The sequence below is a fragment of the Epinephelus fuscoguttatus genome, linkage group LG4 (assembly GCF_011397635.1).
Source record: "Epinephelus fuscoguttatus linkage group LG4, E.fuscoguttatus.final_Chr_v1".
In the NCBI taxonomy this organism is placed as follows: Eukaryota; Metazoa; Chordata; class Actinopteri; order Perciformes; family Serranidae; genus Epinephelus; species Epinephelus fuscoguttatus.
The window spans coordinates 6723299-6740257 of record NC_064755.1 but is presented as its reverse complement, the minus strand read 5'-3'; the positions used below and the strand labels follow the sequence as shown (position 1 = coordinate 6740257).

Genomic DNA, 16959 nt, shown 5'->3' with positions numbered 1-16959 from the left:
TGATTATCTCATGCTCCACGTACTACACAGCAGCACAGTTAAAGAAGAATGGACACTTGAAAGTGACAATGGCATGTATTTTAAGAGTATCTCTCTTATTTCATTTGATTTGTTTCCTTTTGAAACATTGTTAAAGGGAGGCACGAGAGAAACACATGAAAGAATTGAGACTTTATAATGTTCCAGCTGTGGGACACTAGCACTACACTGTATGTACTTTATTGCCAGTACAGTATGCAAATGTTCCATACATATGAACATGTAAAGTATCTATCATCAGGTAAGACCCTTGTCGTTGTGGCAGGAAATGGAATCCACAATGGAAGGAATAATGTAATTTGTTAGAGGGTAACTTTTTCAATCTGTATGCTATTTTCTTATGTTTGTGTGTCTAAGACACTAAAGGGATCGACAGTTTCTGAATATGGTCTGTACTGAGTGAGATAGCTACAGCCAGCAGCAGCAAAACAGGCTGCAATGTACATGTAATCTATGCAGGCATTTGAGCACCGTCATTGTACATCCACTTAAAATTTTTTGACTCAGATTGTTTTTTTAAGTGTCTGACAGCATTATGGAAAGGATCCCTACAGAGATAGACCCTTTTTAAAGAGTATGATTCTTTTTGTTTAACCAGAAACAGACCCAAAATGGCCATCACTAAAACACCAGACTCCATTTGAATAAACAGTCATTTAAGCATGTATAGAGGAAGCATATTTTCACATCTAACTGGGTGAATTAAACATTTCTTTCAAACCAGAGTTAGTGATTGTTGCAACAATGGAAAGATGAACCAACGTGGTTTTTGTGAGTTTTATTTTGTTTCTGTCAACTTAAATGAAGTGTGTTTTAGGATAACAAAGTTACAGTTTACTTAAATGGAGTCTGGTGGGTTTGCCAGTAGTGATTTTGGGGCTGTTTCTGGTTAAACTAAAAGGATCTTACTCTTGAACTAAAAGGTCTATCTCTGCAGGGTCCTTCCATAATGTTGTCAGACACTTACAATAAAAATCTGAGCCTTTGATAAGTGGCAGAAACAAGCATTTTCAGTGGATCTACAATGACGGTGCAAAAATGCTCTGAATGGTTACATTGCAGCTTGTTTTGCAGCTGTGTCTCTCAGTACTGGAGCAGGTTCAAAAATGGCTGTGCTGATTAGTCACATAAACCCCCAAAAAAATGGGTAAGATAGGACCAAGTTGAAAAATACCAAAGTTACCCTTTAATATCTCAACTGTCTAAATTAAGGCATGGGTGGATTTTAAAGGGTTGATTTATTAAATATCATCACAGTGTCCTGGAGCTCAAGACAGCAACTTGGAATTGTTTATGTCTGACCAACAGTCCAAAGATATATTACAATTTACAATGATATATAAGAGAAGCATGAACCAACACATTTTTACATTTTTTACTCAACTCTTAGTTATTGTTGATTTTCTTTTTTTTTTTGACTGATCAATAAATCAACTATTTGTTTAAGCACTAATAGTCCCATAACAAGACCTTGAGTACAGTCTGCATATGTGACATTATAATGTAAAATCATGTAAAAAAAAAAAAAAAAAAAAACCAAAACAAAAAACAAACAAACAATAATACAATTAAGAAATGATTTTCAAATTGAGCAGTACACTTTAATATCACTGTGCAGTGTATTACACACATTTGTATGAGTATACACATTATACTTTAATATATAGAGTACTGTGTAATTCAGCAGTGACTGTGATGAGTCTGATCAGTGAAAAGGTTCTGTTCAGTTCTCATCGCCTTTCTGTGTGTGTTGTGTGCAGAGCTCCAGGCTGACTCTTGTATGTGAAGATCCAGACTGTTGGATTAGTCTGCTCCCTCTGACCCCTGTCGTCTCCGCTGCCAACTGTACCATCTACAGCCAAGGTGAGTTTTTTTTATGTGACAAAGGAGAACACTTCAAGCATTGTGTCCACCTGAATACAGCTGTTTGTGATGCATAGTCTATCCTTGTGATCCACTCATAATGTGTGCTGACTGCCTTGAACGTCTGAATCAGCATTCCTATTGCCCAGTCTAAACCCAGTCTGTCACTGGAAGCCTCTAAGCGACTTCAATTCACTATCTCAGGAGTTAATGCCTTGCTCAAAGTCATTGTGTGGTTTTGGGAAAGTGTTCCTTTTTCTGTTTTCTATTAACATCTGATCAAAATGACCCTTTGTATATCAGTTACTCACCGCGGGTTAACTTCAGTTCATGAAAAAAACTTTGCCTCCACAGTGAACATAGAATTCAAAAAGGCAAACATTCTTCATGAATTGAAGTAAACAGGACCTCGTTTAGCAGCAGCAGAACTATACCAAAACATTCCTTGACAAACTCTCACACAACTCGCACAGCTTAATCCAAGCCCCATTTATCTAGTTGTATGCTCATTACTTCTTAAACACATGCATTTTAACTGAAACATTACTACTAACGGATGTTTTGATATCATTTTGCTGTTGTTAAAGTTGACACCTCTCCATTTAATGCATGTATAGGTCCTGTTCGTGCATGCGTGTGTATTTCGGGCCTGTGTGTTTACGTGTATGACAACGGAGTGAAAACACTGAATTTCCTCCCTTGGGATTAATAAAGTATTTAAGTATATTAAAAACATGGACTCCAATGACTTCATTCATGAAGGTCTGCCTTTGTTGGATTCTCTGTTCACTGTAAAGATATGCAAGACAAACCAAGTTTTCTTCAAGAATTCAATGTAACTCAGAGTGAGTAACTGATGTACAAATGGTCATTTGGGGTTGAAGTATTCCTTTAAAAAAACTAGCCCCTAAATAGAATAAATTCAACTGGTATGAAAACAAAAAACTAATTGTTACCATGCCATACAAAACGAGGGATTGACCCTGCTAGTCTCAATTTGTGACCTAAGTTTGTGTGTTTCCAGGTGAGGAATTGTTCTGTAAGGTGACCAGAGAAGTTGCAGCTGGTGAAAAGCTCCTGGCTTTCCTGTCGCCTCCTGGAGCCTCATCTTCCTCCTCCCCGCTGGTCCAGCTCTCTCCTCCGCTCAGCCTCGTCACCCAAAAACAACCTGTGGTAAAGGAGGAGTCACTGTATCCGGCAGCTCTGCGGTCAGACATCCAGCTCCTTCCACAGCAAGCTGGCATGGCTGCAATCTTGGCTACTGCCGTTGTCAATAGTGAGTGTCATATTTAAGGCATGAAAATATATCTGTCTTACTTGTTGGTAGTATAGCTGCTTTTTTTAGGCAACAGAGTATATATTATAAATAGTATAAACATGGAAGTGGGTTCTAGTTTGTCCAAGTCATTGATTAGAATCAGATAGACTGGAATTTTAACCGTTATTGGTACAACGTTATTGGTATTAGAAATATGAGATATGTGGCCTAAAGAATATAACATCCAGTACAGGACCCCCTTCTAATTTATTATGCTTTATATTTTTGTGTTGGCAGCCTTTACATATTTCATCCAGTGATTTTTATTCTGATCACTGCGACACAAGCTGGTGCCTGCAGGCCATTATGAGCTACTGTAATTTACCATATGTCTGAAAGCCGCAATGATCTCTTTGGCCACAAGATGACACTGCAGCTCTTTCAGTGTCCTCACAGTGCTGCACAACAAAGTTTCTTATTGGCCTTCTGCTGTGCTGATGTGTGTAGCTGATGCCCAAACACACACACATTTGCTGTGACCATTGATAATCATCCTAGATGATAACACGTTCATCTGGTAACACTGCAGCAAATGATGTTGACGTTGTTAAAAATAACCTAGAAGTTAAGACGTATGATAATTATTGTTCTCATGACCTTAGTTTCTTGTCGCCTTGGATACTCATAGCAATGAAATGTGCGTGTGTGGCAAACGTGAGTGCTTGCTCAATCTATTGAAGCTGTAGATTGACTTCTGAAAAATGTTTTCAGTCAAATATGCACATACTTTAGGTATATTTAATAAGGGTAGATGTAAAGACAGGTAGATAAAAATGAAACCCAAATTCAGCACTTGCTTGCTTTTCATGATGTTGCTCAAACCACAGATTTGTGTCTCTGTTCAGGCAGTTAATCCTAAACATATGTTCTGCTGTCTATCAGAGGACATTTTCCCATGCAAGGACTGTGGAATCTGGTACCGCAGTGAGAGGAACCTGCAGGCGCACCTTATGTACTACTGTGCCAGCCGTCAGAAGCAGCCGGCCGCAGCTTCATCCCCACCACAAGACAAACCCAAGGAGTCCTACCCAAATGAACGCATCTGTCCCTTTCCACAGTGCAACAAGAGCTGCCCTAGTGCCAGCTCCCTGGAGATCCACATGCGTACACACAGTGGTGAGAGCAAGATTTATATATATGTCAAACACACAAAGGGTCAGAACGTTTAGACCTACTTTGTAGATATTTGACTAGTGTGCCTTCATCAATCAGTTTATTACATTGTCTGGGAGATGATTGTTTGTCCATCTAAGCTATTGTCCCTCTTTGTCCTTCAATAGGTGAGCGTCCTTTTGTCTGCCTCATCTGTCTGTCAGCCTTCACCACCAAAGCAAACTGCGAGCGCCACCTTAAGGTACACACAGACACACTCAACGGGGTGTGTCATGGCTGTGGCTTTGTCTCCACCACAAGGGACATCCTCTACAGCCATCTGGTCACCAGCCACATGGTTTGCCAGCCTGGATCTCGCAGTGAGGTCTACTCCCCGGGGCCAGGACTTCCCAAGCTACCCCTGTCCACTGGTAGGTCATACCATCGTTGTATAAACTGATTGTCAAGACTGCAGATCAATTTGGACCAGACACATTGTTCTAAATCCATTCAGATATAACATACTGTTGCAGTTCATTAATCTCGACTCTCTTCTTCAGGTCTCAGTCCAGGGGACTCTGGTGTGGTGCTGAAGTGTCAAGTGTGTGGCCACAACTCTGACTCCCCTGCCCAGCTTCAGCAGCATGTACGAACCCATCTAGAGGTCAGGGTCCCAGCCGAAAGGAGCCCCACCCCTCGCCAAAGTACCCCGTCATCAATTGACCACCCCCAGCTACAGCCATCTCCCCAGGAGAGGGAGCCCCTAGCCTGTGTCCCAACACCAGACTCATCCAGCCCTGGTGCAAACGGCAGCTCAGCCACGCCTCGAGACTACAGTCCTCCCAATGCCCCTACCACTGACCTAAAGATCAAAGAGGAGCCTCATTCCGACTCAGAGACAGAAGAGCAGCAAATGGAGATAAAGGAGGACAGAGAGGAAGAAGAGATTGGTGGAGGGGAGGGAGATCAAGAAGCAGGAAGGGAGACAAAGGAGGGTCAAATTGTCACAGTCTCATGCCAGACATCAACCTCTCCGAAGAGTCCAGCCACAGCAACTGTGAAGGCAGAACCAACTAGTCCCACCCCTGGTTCTAGCCCTGCACATGTGGGAGGTGCAGGGTCAGTCCTTCCTGGAGGAGCGATGTTCTTGCCTCAGTACATGTTTAATCCTGAGGCAGCCATTTTGCCTCAGGCCTCAGAGATACTGGCTAAAATGTCAGAGATGGTTCACAGTCGTCTGAAACAGGGCCAGACAGTTCCTCAGAGCAACCCAGCGGCCTTTTTCCCCTCTGGACCGACTGCACCTACAGCCACAGCCACTCCACCTCACAAAGGAGCCACCTGCTTTGAGTGTGATATCACCTTCAACAACATCAACAACTTCTATGCACATAAGAGGCTGTACTGCTCCAGCAGGCACCACGGAGAAGGTGCAACCTCAGCTTCAGGCCCTGGATCAACAAGGGATGCAGCTCCAGCCACGATGCCCTCCAGTGGGGCACATGGCTCGTCTGCATCTCCTCAGGGTGGAGCAGCAAGTAGAGCAGCCTCTGCATCTCCTACTAACTCTGATCCTCCTGCAGGGAGTGGAGCAACAGAATCCAGGAGGGTTGTGGAAGTGAAGACAGAAACCATTGTGGGGAGAGAGGGAATATCATCCTCCTCTGAAGGGGAAGGCGGAGGTGGAAGCTTGGGAGGAGGAGGTGGAGGTGGAAGAGCAAGCGAAGGCAGCCAGAGTCCTGCTAGTGGTTCTGCAGAGGACCAAGAAGATGATCCCAATAGGACCTTCTGCGAGGCCTGCAACATCCGCTTCAGTCGTCATGAAAACTACACTGTTCACAAACGCTTCTACTGTGCGTCACGCCATGACCCATCCAATCAGCGAGCCATACACATGGCCAAGGCAACCACCGCAGCAGCCTTCCTTCCCCAACCTATCCGCAAACGCAAGAGGAAGAAGATGTACGAGATTCACATGGCCAGAACTGAAGCCTTAGCCAATGCTGCTGCCGCCGCTGCTGCTGCTGCTGCCACTGCTGCTGCCTCTGCACCGTCTCCATCTGTTCTGGGCTTGGCAGTGAAGCAAGAAGTTTCTCCCAGTGGGGCAGGAAGCTCCAGCCCTGAAGGAGATGGCCCGATTGACCTGAGCAAGAGGCCCCGTCTGAGTGATGTTCCACGGCACAGCAGTAGCAGTATTCTCCCTGCCCTGCCTCTTACTGACTACCACAAGTGCACCGCCTGCAGTATCAGCTTCAACAGCATTGAGAACTACCTGGCTCATAAAACCTACTATTGCCCTGCCACCACCCTCCAGCCCCATACCTTGGAGCAGCTCCACAGGCTCAAGAGATCAGCCTCTACCTCTCCCAAAAGCAGGCCTCAGCAGGAGCGCCCGGATCTCCTGCACCCTATGGAGGCTAAAGCTCTGCCCGCTGAGTGGGTGGCCCAGGTTCAAGGCACATCGTCCAGTCCTCACCCCTCTGCCTTACCGGCCTCCGATGCCACATCTCCTCCCCATACAACCACCACACTAGCAGCCACCCCAGGAGCTGGAGCCAAAGGTGTAAACGTCGGTTCCTCTCAGGTGGTCTGCCCATACTGCCCTAACAGGCTCATCACCTGTGACCTGATGGAGCACTTCAAGACTACCCATGGCCTGGTTGTAACCATTCAGCCACCACAGTCAGGCAGTGCAGTCAGCCACAGCCCCAGCCTCAGTCCCAGGGATGGAGCTGCTGCAACAACCTCCACCACCCCGACCAGCCAGCCTCGACTGGTCACACGAGTTCACAGAGACAGTGTCAACGGGCAGGCCAGGAGCGGTACAACTTCTCCCGTCTCCCCACTGGTAAACGGCAGCCCTTCAGCTGGGGGCGGATCACCATCAGCCGGCTCACCCCTGCCCATGTCTCCCCCTAGGGCTCCCTCTCTGACTTTGTCACCTGTGCCTGAGGTCCTGAGGGAGACAGTGGGGTCATCCCACCTTCCAGACACAGCTGTCCCAACCGCGGCCTCCCATCCTGTCTCCACGCCCCAGCCCGCTGCCACCGTCGGCCCCAAAAATACAGTGATCTCCCCTGTCCTGAACGGTAACTCCCGCTTCTGTCGGCTCTGCAACATCAAGTTCAGCAGCCTCTCCACATTCATAGCTCATAAGAAATACTACTGCTCTTCCCACAGTGCCGAACATGTCAAGTGAGCTGAGTATTTCACTCCTTCCTTTCCCCCTTCCTTTAACTTTCTGAGTGGAGGCTTTCCTTCACTAGGTTCCAAGAAGCTCAGATGTCCCCTCTCCTCTGCCAGTCCTCCCACATGGGTGCCAAAATGGCACTCAGCTGGCATGACCATGAATCACAATGAATGACTGTTACTCACCTGGCAGGGCCTGATGCCCAACTGCTCCAGAACAGAACTTGCAGGTGGTGTTACTAACATACATTAACTGATATTCCTCCTCCGATGGGTCAAAGTTTGTAGTACACTAAGAGTTGAGACAGATGCTACCTGCACACACTGGTGTGCCCTTGTCCCCTAGATCACTCTCTGTCTTTGTACCCCAGTCACCAGTTCAACATCTACCACTCCCAGGCCTCACAGTATGTTGAATTGCGGGACGTTAAAAACATTTATGTCAACAGCCTCTTTTCTGTCTCTCTGTTGAACCGTCAGTAATTAGATTCTGGCTGTTAGAGGCATTTCTGACTGATAATGATCCAGTAATGATGATGCTGATTATGATGAATCTCCAGTCTTTTCCTGAGCTCTTAATGTCCCCGACCTAACCAGAGGAATCATTTCTCTTGTGTGGAAAAGACTTGATTATTGTTAATGTTTTTATTCTCTGTGCATAGTGTATGATGTCTGAAAAAAAAAAAGAATTATATAATGCTTTTGGTTTCAACACTGGCTCTTTTTTGCTTACTAGAGAAGCTAAAGCGTTTTTAGCTGAAAAACAAATATGTGGTATCACAATGTTACTAATTGCTGAAGGATAATATTTCAAATGGACAGTTTTTTCTTTTCTTTCATACACACAAATTTTTATTTTCTCTTTCAAATGCAAGGGAGAAAAAATGTGAACTATTTATCTTTTAGTCCTCACTGATTTCATGTCAACAGAAAACTACCTACCTGGTGTCTGAGAGTACTTGTATTTTTTATTTGTATATTTTTCATACTGTTGGAAGGAACTGTTTGGATCTGGGTGTGTTGAAGTGTATTTTCTAAGTGTAGATATGTAATATTTTTCTCACAGTAATCACTGGGATCACACTGAACTTTGTTATCACGTTAGCATTTGGTGTTTCTGTTCATGTCGTCTTTAATTGATGGTGAAGTCTGAAAACCAGCGCTGTTTATTTTTATCCCCTCTTGTACCTCGCTGATGAGCAACACGATTAGATCAGAGCAGCTTCCTCACTTACAGCTTTTCACATGAGAAAGTTGAAGGGAGCGCTTCTGGCCGTTGTGCTTGTACTTTGGTGAGAATATTGTGGCCTGCCAGAGGTTACAAAAAATCCAAATTTTCAATCAAAAGTCTATCTTTATCTTTAGTTACTAGCCTCCATACCATGCGAGGTAGGGCCATTACAGACTCACAGCTTTACATTATTTGTTGCACATTCCCATTTCATACTAAGAGATACACAAAGTAAAATGTTTTGTGTCTAATGCGCATTATTTTTATTTTTATTTTAAATTATTGTGTTTCTGTCCGGCAATGAAGGCATAGCAGGGAGCAGTCACGACTTAGTACAACGTCTCACACAGCAGAGTAAGCACATATGTACTAATCACTTATTGTGGCCTGTGGTGTGAGTGAGTGCTTTTACTCTTTTCTCTTTAATGCTCTCTTACTCATGCTTACATACTCACACAGTTTACGCCATGTTCCCATGCTGCTGTTGCAGATGCAATACAGTGTTAGTTAGAACTGTGAAATGCTTTTTCTTTTCAATATTGATACAAACTTTACAATGTAAGGGTCATTTTAAAAGGTCCAGTGTGTAGGAATTAGGCAGAAATGGAGTATAATATTATAAATATGTTTTCGATAGTGTATAATCACCTAAAGTAAGAATTGTTGTTTTTTTGGTTTCCTTGGAATGAGCTGTTTATATCTACACAGGGAGCAGGTCTTCACCTACGTAGCCCAGAATGGACAAACCCAACACTGGCTCTAGATATGGTCATTTGTGTTTTTGCATCGGCCACCGTTTTTAGAAACCCCCTGCATGACTGGCGATGTTGGAAAACACAGATTATTTTTGTGTTTTTACCCGTTTAAATCACTGGGTCTGTTTGTTTTGGAGAGAAAGAGACCTCTGCAAATAATTCAGCTCATGATACACATCACCTAAATGTGTGGATCTTAAGCTTTCAGAGAGGAAGGTGAGCACACGCTAGCAGGTGCTACGCTTATTGCGCATCTCCAATATGCCAAACGGCGTTGGAGAAACACTGATTAGATCTAGGTCTTAAGTTATCAGAGGAAAAGGTGGGCACAGATTAGCAGATACTAGGCTAGCCGCCCATCTGCAACTTGACAAACAGCACTGAAAAAAACACTGATTTGTAACCTGTATAACCTTGTATTCAGTATTTTTAACAATTTAAATCACCTGGTCCATTAGTTTTGGTGAGGAGGAGACCTCTGCAAGTAATTTGACTCTCATTAAAAACCTCCTAAACAGTGAACACTTAAGGAATTCTAGGAGGAGACGTTTCAGCTGGTTGCAGTTAGCAGTCCTCTCCTCTAGATGCCACTACATTTCCCTAAATCTTAAACACTGGACCTTGAAGATTTTTACATTATTTTTTTAATGGAAACTGCCTATAATGCATACAAATTTGTAACAGGTTTTCTCTCCCCCGGATTCTAAAAAAACAACACACATACATACTCTTGTCAATGTACAAGAGCCTTTGAAACAGTATTTGGACCTTAATGATACACCAAACCTACAGAGTTGTGACACAGTATTAGGTGATAGCAAGTTCTGAGACCAGCCCTCACTACTGAAGGGATTTTTCTGGTCAGCAGGGGAGCACATTAACCAACTATTAGACCTTTTTTCTAAAATGCAGATATCAGTCAAACTGTAAACCTACAGACACAGGACAGATCTGGACCTTCATCGACTACTACTGATCTGTTTATTCAGTAGAAGCATCAAAACAGCCACACATAGGCCTAATCATTTCTTGGGAGAAATATTGTCATGCCTGGTAAAGGTTTTTTTTTTTTTGTTGTTGTTGTTAAGGGACAATAGAATAAGCTGTAAACACAACATTGACATCTTTTCATAACCATTTGAAGTTGTTATAGCAAATTTGACAACATGAGCTCCTCAATTAATGTTCACCCCATCTGTTCGTTCCCTAAACTGGAAACCAAATGTAAAAGTTTTTTGTTTTTTTTTTTTTGTACCATAATTCAAATTTGTTAGATTTTTTAATGCTCTGTTGTGGTTTGGAGCAGCACTGTACCAGGCACATCTTACTGCTAAGTGTTTACAATTGTGCTGGTCTATATCTCTCAGTTCAAAAGGAGAGAGAAAAAAAAAGCAGAGGAAAGTCAGTCATGTCAACTCATCACAGTTTGAGTAACTGAGTGCTGGAAAATCATTCTTGGAACTTACCCCTTTTAATTGCACTGTGTTGTATAAAAATGTGCTGAATGTTTTAGTTTTAGGGACTTTTTTGTAATGTATTTATGTTATACAGAACTTTTCCCCGTCCAAACCTTGAAGGACTTCCTGAAAGATTTAAACCCTCCCATAAAACCCTTTTTTTTTTTTTAAACTTAGTTTTAAACATGTTTTGCTAATGATTCCTCTGATGTCCATAATGGAGAAAATCACAATGAATGTCAAAACTTTTATTTCCATATTTTCATTTCAGTTCCATTACACTCTTGTCCAAACTATGCATGGGAAATAAAAAAAGTTCTGAGAGACACTGATAGAGAATGTTCTTCTTTCTAGTGGCTTCAGTCTGTTTCATGTGAACGCCTACGCGCAACTCTCGTCACTGAGTGGGAGTCCTTGACTTTTGTAGGTGCTCCATTCACCGTCACTTATGAGTACTCACTCAAAAATCACTTCCTTCCATAAGAAAGCTCCCAGTGCGCTCTTTCTGTTTAATGTTTGCTCGTGAATAAAGGCTGAGTGAATCATCAGCTTTCCTTTCAAAATAATGTGCATGAGTAATGGTAGAAGAAAAGAGTGCCCAATCAGAGCCCCAAGGCTGCTTCAATCAATGGCAAAGTGCACCCATAAAAACTCTGCTACCTTAAGCCTGCACAGAAAAAATGAATAGATGCATATTTCCAAGTGACTTTCTCACCCTGTGTTTATCCTTCAATTATGGAATGTTAATTTTACATCTCCCTGTAGGACAGTGTGTGGTGGATTTATCTGCAGATGCTCCAACCCTCTGCCTTTTTTTCTTATTATGCCTGCACACCAGCAATAGCTGTGGCCAAAGGCATTTTATTTCGGTTTTCCGTCTGTCCCATTTTCACGAACATGACATCTCAAGAACGCCCTATGGGAATATTTTAAAATTTGGCACAAATGTCCACTTGGAATTAATAATGAACCTGGTTAGAATTTGGTGGTGAAATGTCTCTGTGAACCTGTCCCCCTCATTCTCGTGAACACTATATCTTAGGGTGCTTTCAGACATACCCTGTTTGGTTCGGTTCAATCGAACCCAAGTTTGTTTGCCCCCTAAGTGCAATTTGTTTGGGCAGGTGTAAACACAGCAATCACACTCGGGCGCACACCAAAACAACCAGACCGAGACCTTCTTGAAGAGGTGGTCTCAGTCCAGTTTCCAATGAACTCTGGCGCAGTTTGCTTGTGGTGTGTTGTGTGTTCTGTCCTCGATCTGAACCAACCGCAGTCGCATTAGGCATTGTTTGGGTTAAACAAGCATGAGCATGTTACAGTCACAGAGGATTATTGATGTGCACCTCCTCCTGTTCTGCCTTAATATGCGCATTCGGTGCATCCAAAGTTCTGCAACATTGTTTTTGAGTTGGAGCCACACCTCTATATAGTTTGCCAAATTGAACAATGCAAGCAATATAGTACATGATCACCAGCGCGAAAGTCAACCCGTGTATATGTCCCTCCATTGTGACATTAGAAAGTGTTGCATGGATTATTTATACGTGTGCGGCAAGTGTACTCTTCTTCAGTGTTTTGTTTACTTTCTGGATTTTTCTCGCATGGAAACTCAACAATCAAGATCTTGTCTGCTTGTAGATGCTGCCATAAGAACATGAACCAACTCCATTAGTCCCTCATTTTGACCAAAGCAAGCAAACCCTAGGTCTGAAAGTCCCCTTAAAAATAGCTTAAGGAAATTTCCTTACATTTGGCACAAAAGTTCACTTGGACTCAGGGATGAACTGCTTATAATTTGGTGGTCATACGTCAAAGGTCACTGTAACCTTGTCCATCTCACTCTCGTGAATGCGATATCTCAGGAAAGCCTTGAGGGATATTCCTCAAATTTGGCACCATCGTCCACTTGGAATTGACGAACTGATAAGAATTTGGTGGTCAAAGGTCAAGGTCACTGTGATCTCACAAAACATGTTTTTGCACTAGTTATGACAAAATTTCACACAAATGACTAATTAGATAAAATGATGAAATGATGACATTATATATCCAGAAGGTCAAAGGTCAACTTCACTGTGACATTGTATTGTTCTACAGAAACACTTTTCTGGCCATTATTCAAAATCAAATTTTAGGAACAGAAGGGAAGACATTTGGTCAGATACTGAATTGGTTACACTAATATTGGGTGTCCGCCTTCAGTCTGTGCTGATTGCATAGATCTTCTGTGCTGCTGGGGGGAAGATGTGTGTGAGGCATCCATGTTTTTAAAGACATGGATGACAACTTCACTGGTGTGTGGAGGCATACAACCGCAAGGCATTCATTCTGGTTTTCCTCTTATTTTGCTGTGTTTGGGGCGTTCCTGGGCACAGCATGCAGGTGCGATCGGGACTGTATAAAAAGATAGCGACCAGGTGCCACATCACAAGCAGCATGCTTCCAAGAGGAAGCTATAAAAATCGCGGACACAGCACAGAAAAAAACGTCAGTGTAGCGAACAGTGAATCTGGGGTTCGGCTTTCACCTTGATTTTTAATTTCACTGACAATCCTGTTCACAAACAGTAACTGAAAATTCTTGCACAGTTTACCTTTGAGATTGTTTTGTCACACAGAAAAGTGTAATTTGTTCAAAGGGCTGCCTAGGCTTCATGAATGTGTTCTGCACATTTCATGGCATCTACTTTTGTCACAATCGCCCCTAAGCGCCAGCCTGCTGGTGGTGGCCCAGTGATGATTATGAAAAAAATGTATCATTTAGGACATTTAAATGAATCCAATAAAGAGGCATATATGACAGTAAATGTAGCAGCATCAATTATCTTAGGGTAATGATATCTGTGGAGCCAAGTTATGAAATCCAAGACTACCACTGTTTGTATCTAGAGAAACAAGGATGAAACTGTCTTATTTAAGCTACTCTTACCTTTCTTGCATTTCACACAGCACTTAGAAAAAATTTGAACATCCACAACTCCCGCCTCCCTCCAAAGTCCCATCCCCCTCCTCCTGCAACTCTCCCTCCCTCCAAAGGTCTACTCCCCCCTCATTACATCTATGACAGACGTAGGCATTGGCAAGGTAATGTTAGATAAACGGAAGAGGAGAGCGAGTGTAACGTTACAACCATGACAGTCAAACGCAACCCCAGAGTTTTAAAACTCAACCGGAGTCAGTGATGACTGATGAGTTTTAGAATAAGGTTACAGTGCTAACGTTAGATAGTAGTGTTAACGTTACTAGTAAGGGGAAACGCACAAGGAAGATAACGTTAATGTTTCAGAGGCTACGCTACAGTAGGCTAACATTAACCGTGTGTGTGTGTGTGTGTGTGTGTGCGTGCGTGCTAGTGTTCATGTCAATATTGCATCTTGCGTATGCGTCACGCTACCTCACAGCAAAGTGAGCGGTCTACGCGCCAAACGACCGCAAAATATACGTGGCAGCTAAACATGCATGAAAAGTGCATGCGCATGCGTTTTGTGCAGCAAGTACACTTTAGCCATAAGATGAAAAGGGTCAACATTCCACAGTCAAAGACTCCACATCCTGAGAGCAGAGCTGGGATCACTGCACCATGAATTGTTTGTGTATATTGCCAGACTGCCACCACGGAGCTTACCAGATGATGCAGCCTCCCTGTCTGCTCTATGTAGTGTTAGCCCTGTTAGCTCAACACCGGAGTCTGATATGTTACCATTCATCCATGTCTCAGTGAACACAAGGACGCAGCAGTCCCTCACTCCTTGGTGAGTGGATCTCCACAGTCGGATGTATTCCATTTTCGGACGTTCACCAGAAGGCCGCTGGGAACAGCTGGTTTGATGGGGATAGCTCTTAGCCTAGAGCTAACCCTTCCGCGCTCCCCCCGCTTCCGCGTCCTGTCACAGTGCTGCCGGCGCTGTTACGCGAGCGGTTACATCAGTTGGACCAATCATTGCATTCGTTCCGAAACCAGTGATTGGTCAGAGTTTTCTTAGAACCATATGAGAATGGTATAATTATGAGTTTTTATTTCTGGTGGAATTCACTTACATTTCAGTGCGCCATCAGCTTATTAATAGCATTTTAACCTAAACAAAGAAAAGTGTAAAATTTCCAGAAAGGTAAGTGTTGCTTTAATGCTTCAATCTTTTTAATCAACTTGGATGATAAAGAGTCAGTTATGATGAACCTTATATAACATCACATCTAGATTCACATGGAATTCACACTGATCTGAAGTTTCACAGAGAGAGTACTTATCCTTGTCCTCAGTTGTTTGGATAATTGCTTTGTATATTGCTGAAAGATTGATTCAATACTGAGCTGAGCAGTGAGCGCTGCCTCCAGAGTTTCAGTGAAGTGAACAATGCAAGCTCCTAGATTAAACCCCACAGTCTCCTGAGTGGTGCAGCCTTTAACGATTGTCTGGCTTTTAGGTGTTTCAGAGCAAAAACTGAAGTAGTCCTCCAAATTAGTCTGGATGGGGGAAAAAAAAGTTTGCAGACTGAAGTTTTTTTTTTGGCAATGTTAGCTCTAGGATAGTAATTTCGGTTCACTTTGGTCCAGAGTTAAAATCTTACTATTAAATGGATTCCAATGAAAATTGGTACAGGCATGGTCCCAGGGTATAAATCCTGAACACTGGTTGTACTATTTCTGAATATATCTACTTGTCCCAGCTGGTGTGTGTGTGAGGCAGTAGGAAAAGACTCAAATGCAGATAGTCCAGGAAAAAACAATTAACATTTTCAGCGACTCATAACTTACAAGAAATACCTTTACAGGCAGGCACAGGCAGACAGGCAGGTGCAGATGCAGCTGCAGGTGGCTGATAAACACAGGCATGAAATAACAACGTAGCATAGCAGCTTTGACGAGCTGACAAAGTACAAATGGAAAATAAGTGGTATCAGGCCATTTGAATACGTGAGTTGCACCACACTTCGATCGCACCACCATCGTCTTGTGGTTCATGTAGCTCTCAACAGTTTCAAACAAATCAAGCAAGCAATTTTCACTACAAATACTGCATTGACTACACCTATATTCTATATATTTCTCATGCTTCCGTGTTCATAATTACTCATATCCTAATGCTATATTATGTTAATTCATTCACATAAACTAATTCAACAAGTGAATATCAATGACAGCCAGGAACTGCTCAACCTAAGTCAAGAAAGAAGTAATATGTCCAAGGAACAGCACAGATATGTTTTTCTTGGATTTTTACTGCCCCAGTTTTACAATATTCAGGGGTTCAGAGTTCAGAGAATCAGATAATTTCTGTGGGAATCTTGGTCCATCTATTTTCATCTGTTTATCCAGGGCCGGGTAGTGGGGGCAGCAGGCCAAGCAAAGCACCCCAGATGTCTCTCTCCCCAGTGCACTTTCCAGCTGTTCTCTGGGGACCCCACGGCATTTTCAGGCAATTTGAGATAATCCTTCCAGTGTGTTCTGGGTCTGCCTTAGGGCCTCCTAGCAGTGGGACATGCCTGGAACACAGCAGGTGCCCAGAAAGCATCCTAATTAGATGCCCAAACCACCTCAACTGACCCCTTTTGATGCAAAGCAGCAGCGGCTCTACTCCGAGCTGCCTCCAGATGTCTGAGCTCCTGACCCTGTGTCTAAGGCTGACCCCTGCCACCCCACGAAGGAAACTCATTTTGGCTGCTTATATCTGTTATCCCCTTCTTTGGTCACTACTCAGAGCTCATGACCCTAGGTGAGGGTTGCGACGTAGATGGACCAGTAGATCGAAAGCTTTGCCTCCCAGCTTAGCTCCCTCTTCACAGCGCCTGTATCACTGCAGACGCTGCACCAAACCATCGATCCATCTCATGCTCCATTTTATCCTCACTCTTGAACAAGACCCAGAGGTACTTGATCTCCTTCACTTGAGGCAGTAACTCTCTCTCAACCCAGAGGGGGCAATTCACCATTTTCCAGTAGAGAACCATGGCCTCAGATTTGGAGGTGCTGATTCTCATCCCAACTTCACACTCTGCTGCAAACCACCTCAGTG

General features: G+C 43.3%; 1 protein-coding gene across 1 annotated transcript in view; it reads left to right on the top strand.

Moving 5' to 3' along the window:
- The window catches only part of zfpm1 (zinc finger protein, FOG family member 1), a 129768-nt gene extending 119202 nt beyond the window's left edge, over nucleotides 1–10566 (top strand). The window contains exons 5-9 of the mRNA XM_049574039.1: nucleotides 1800–1902; nucleotides 2927–3178; nucleotides 4103–4336; nucleotides 4501–4743; nucleotides 4873–10566. Coding sequence (XP_049429996.1) covers nucleotides 1800–1902; nucleotides 2927–3178; nucleotides 4103–4336; nucleotides 4501–4743; nucleotides 4873–7511 — 3471 coding nt within the window. The 3' untranslated portion in view covers nucleotides 7512–10566. The remainder of the gene's footprint in view (nucleotides 1–1799; nucleotides 1903–2926; nucleotides 3179–4102; nucleotides 4337–4500; nucleotides 4744–4872) is intronic.
- Nucleotides 10567–16959: the final 6393 nt, after the last annotated feature.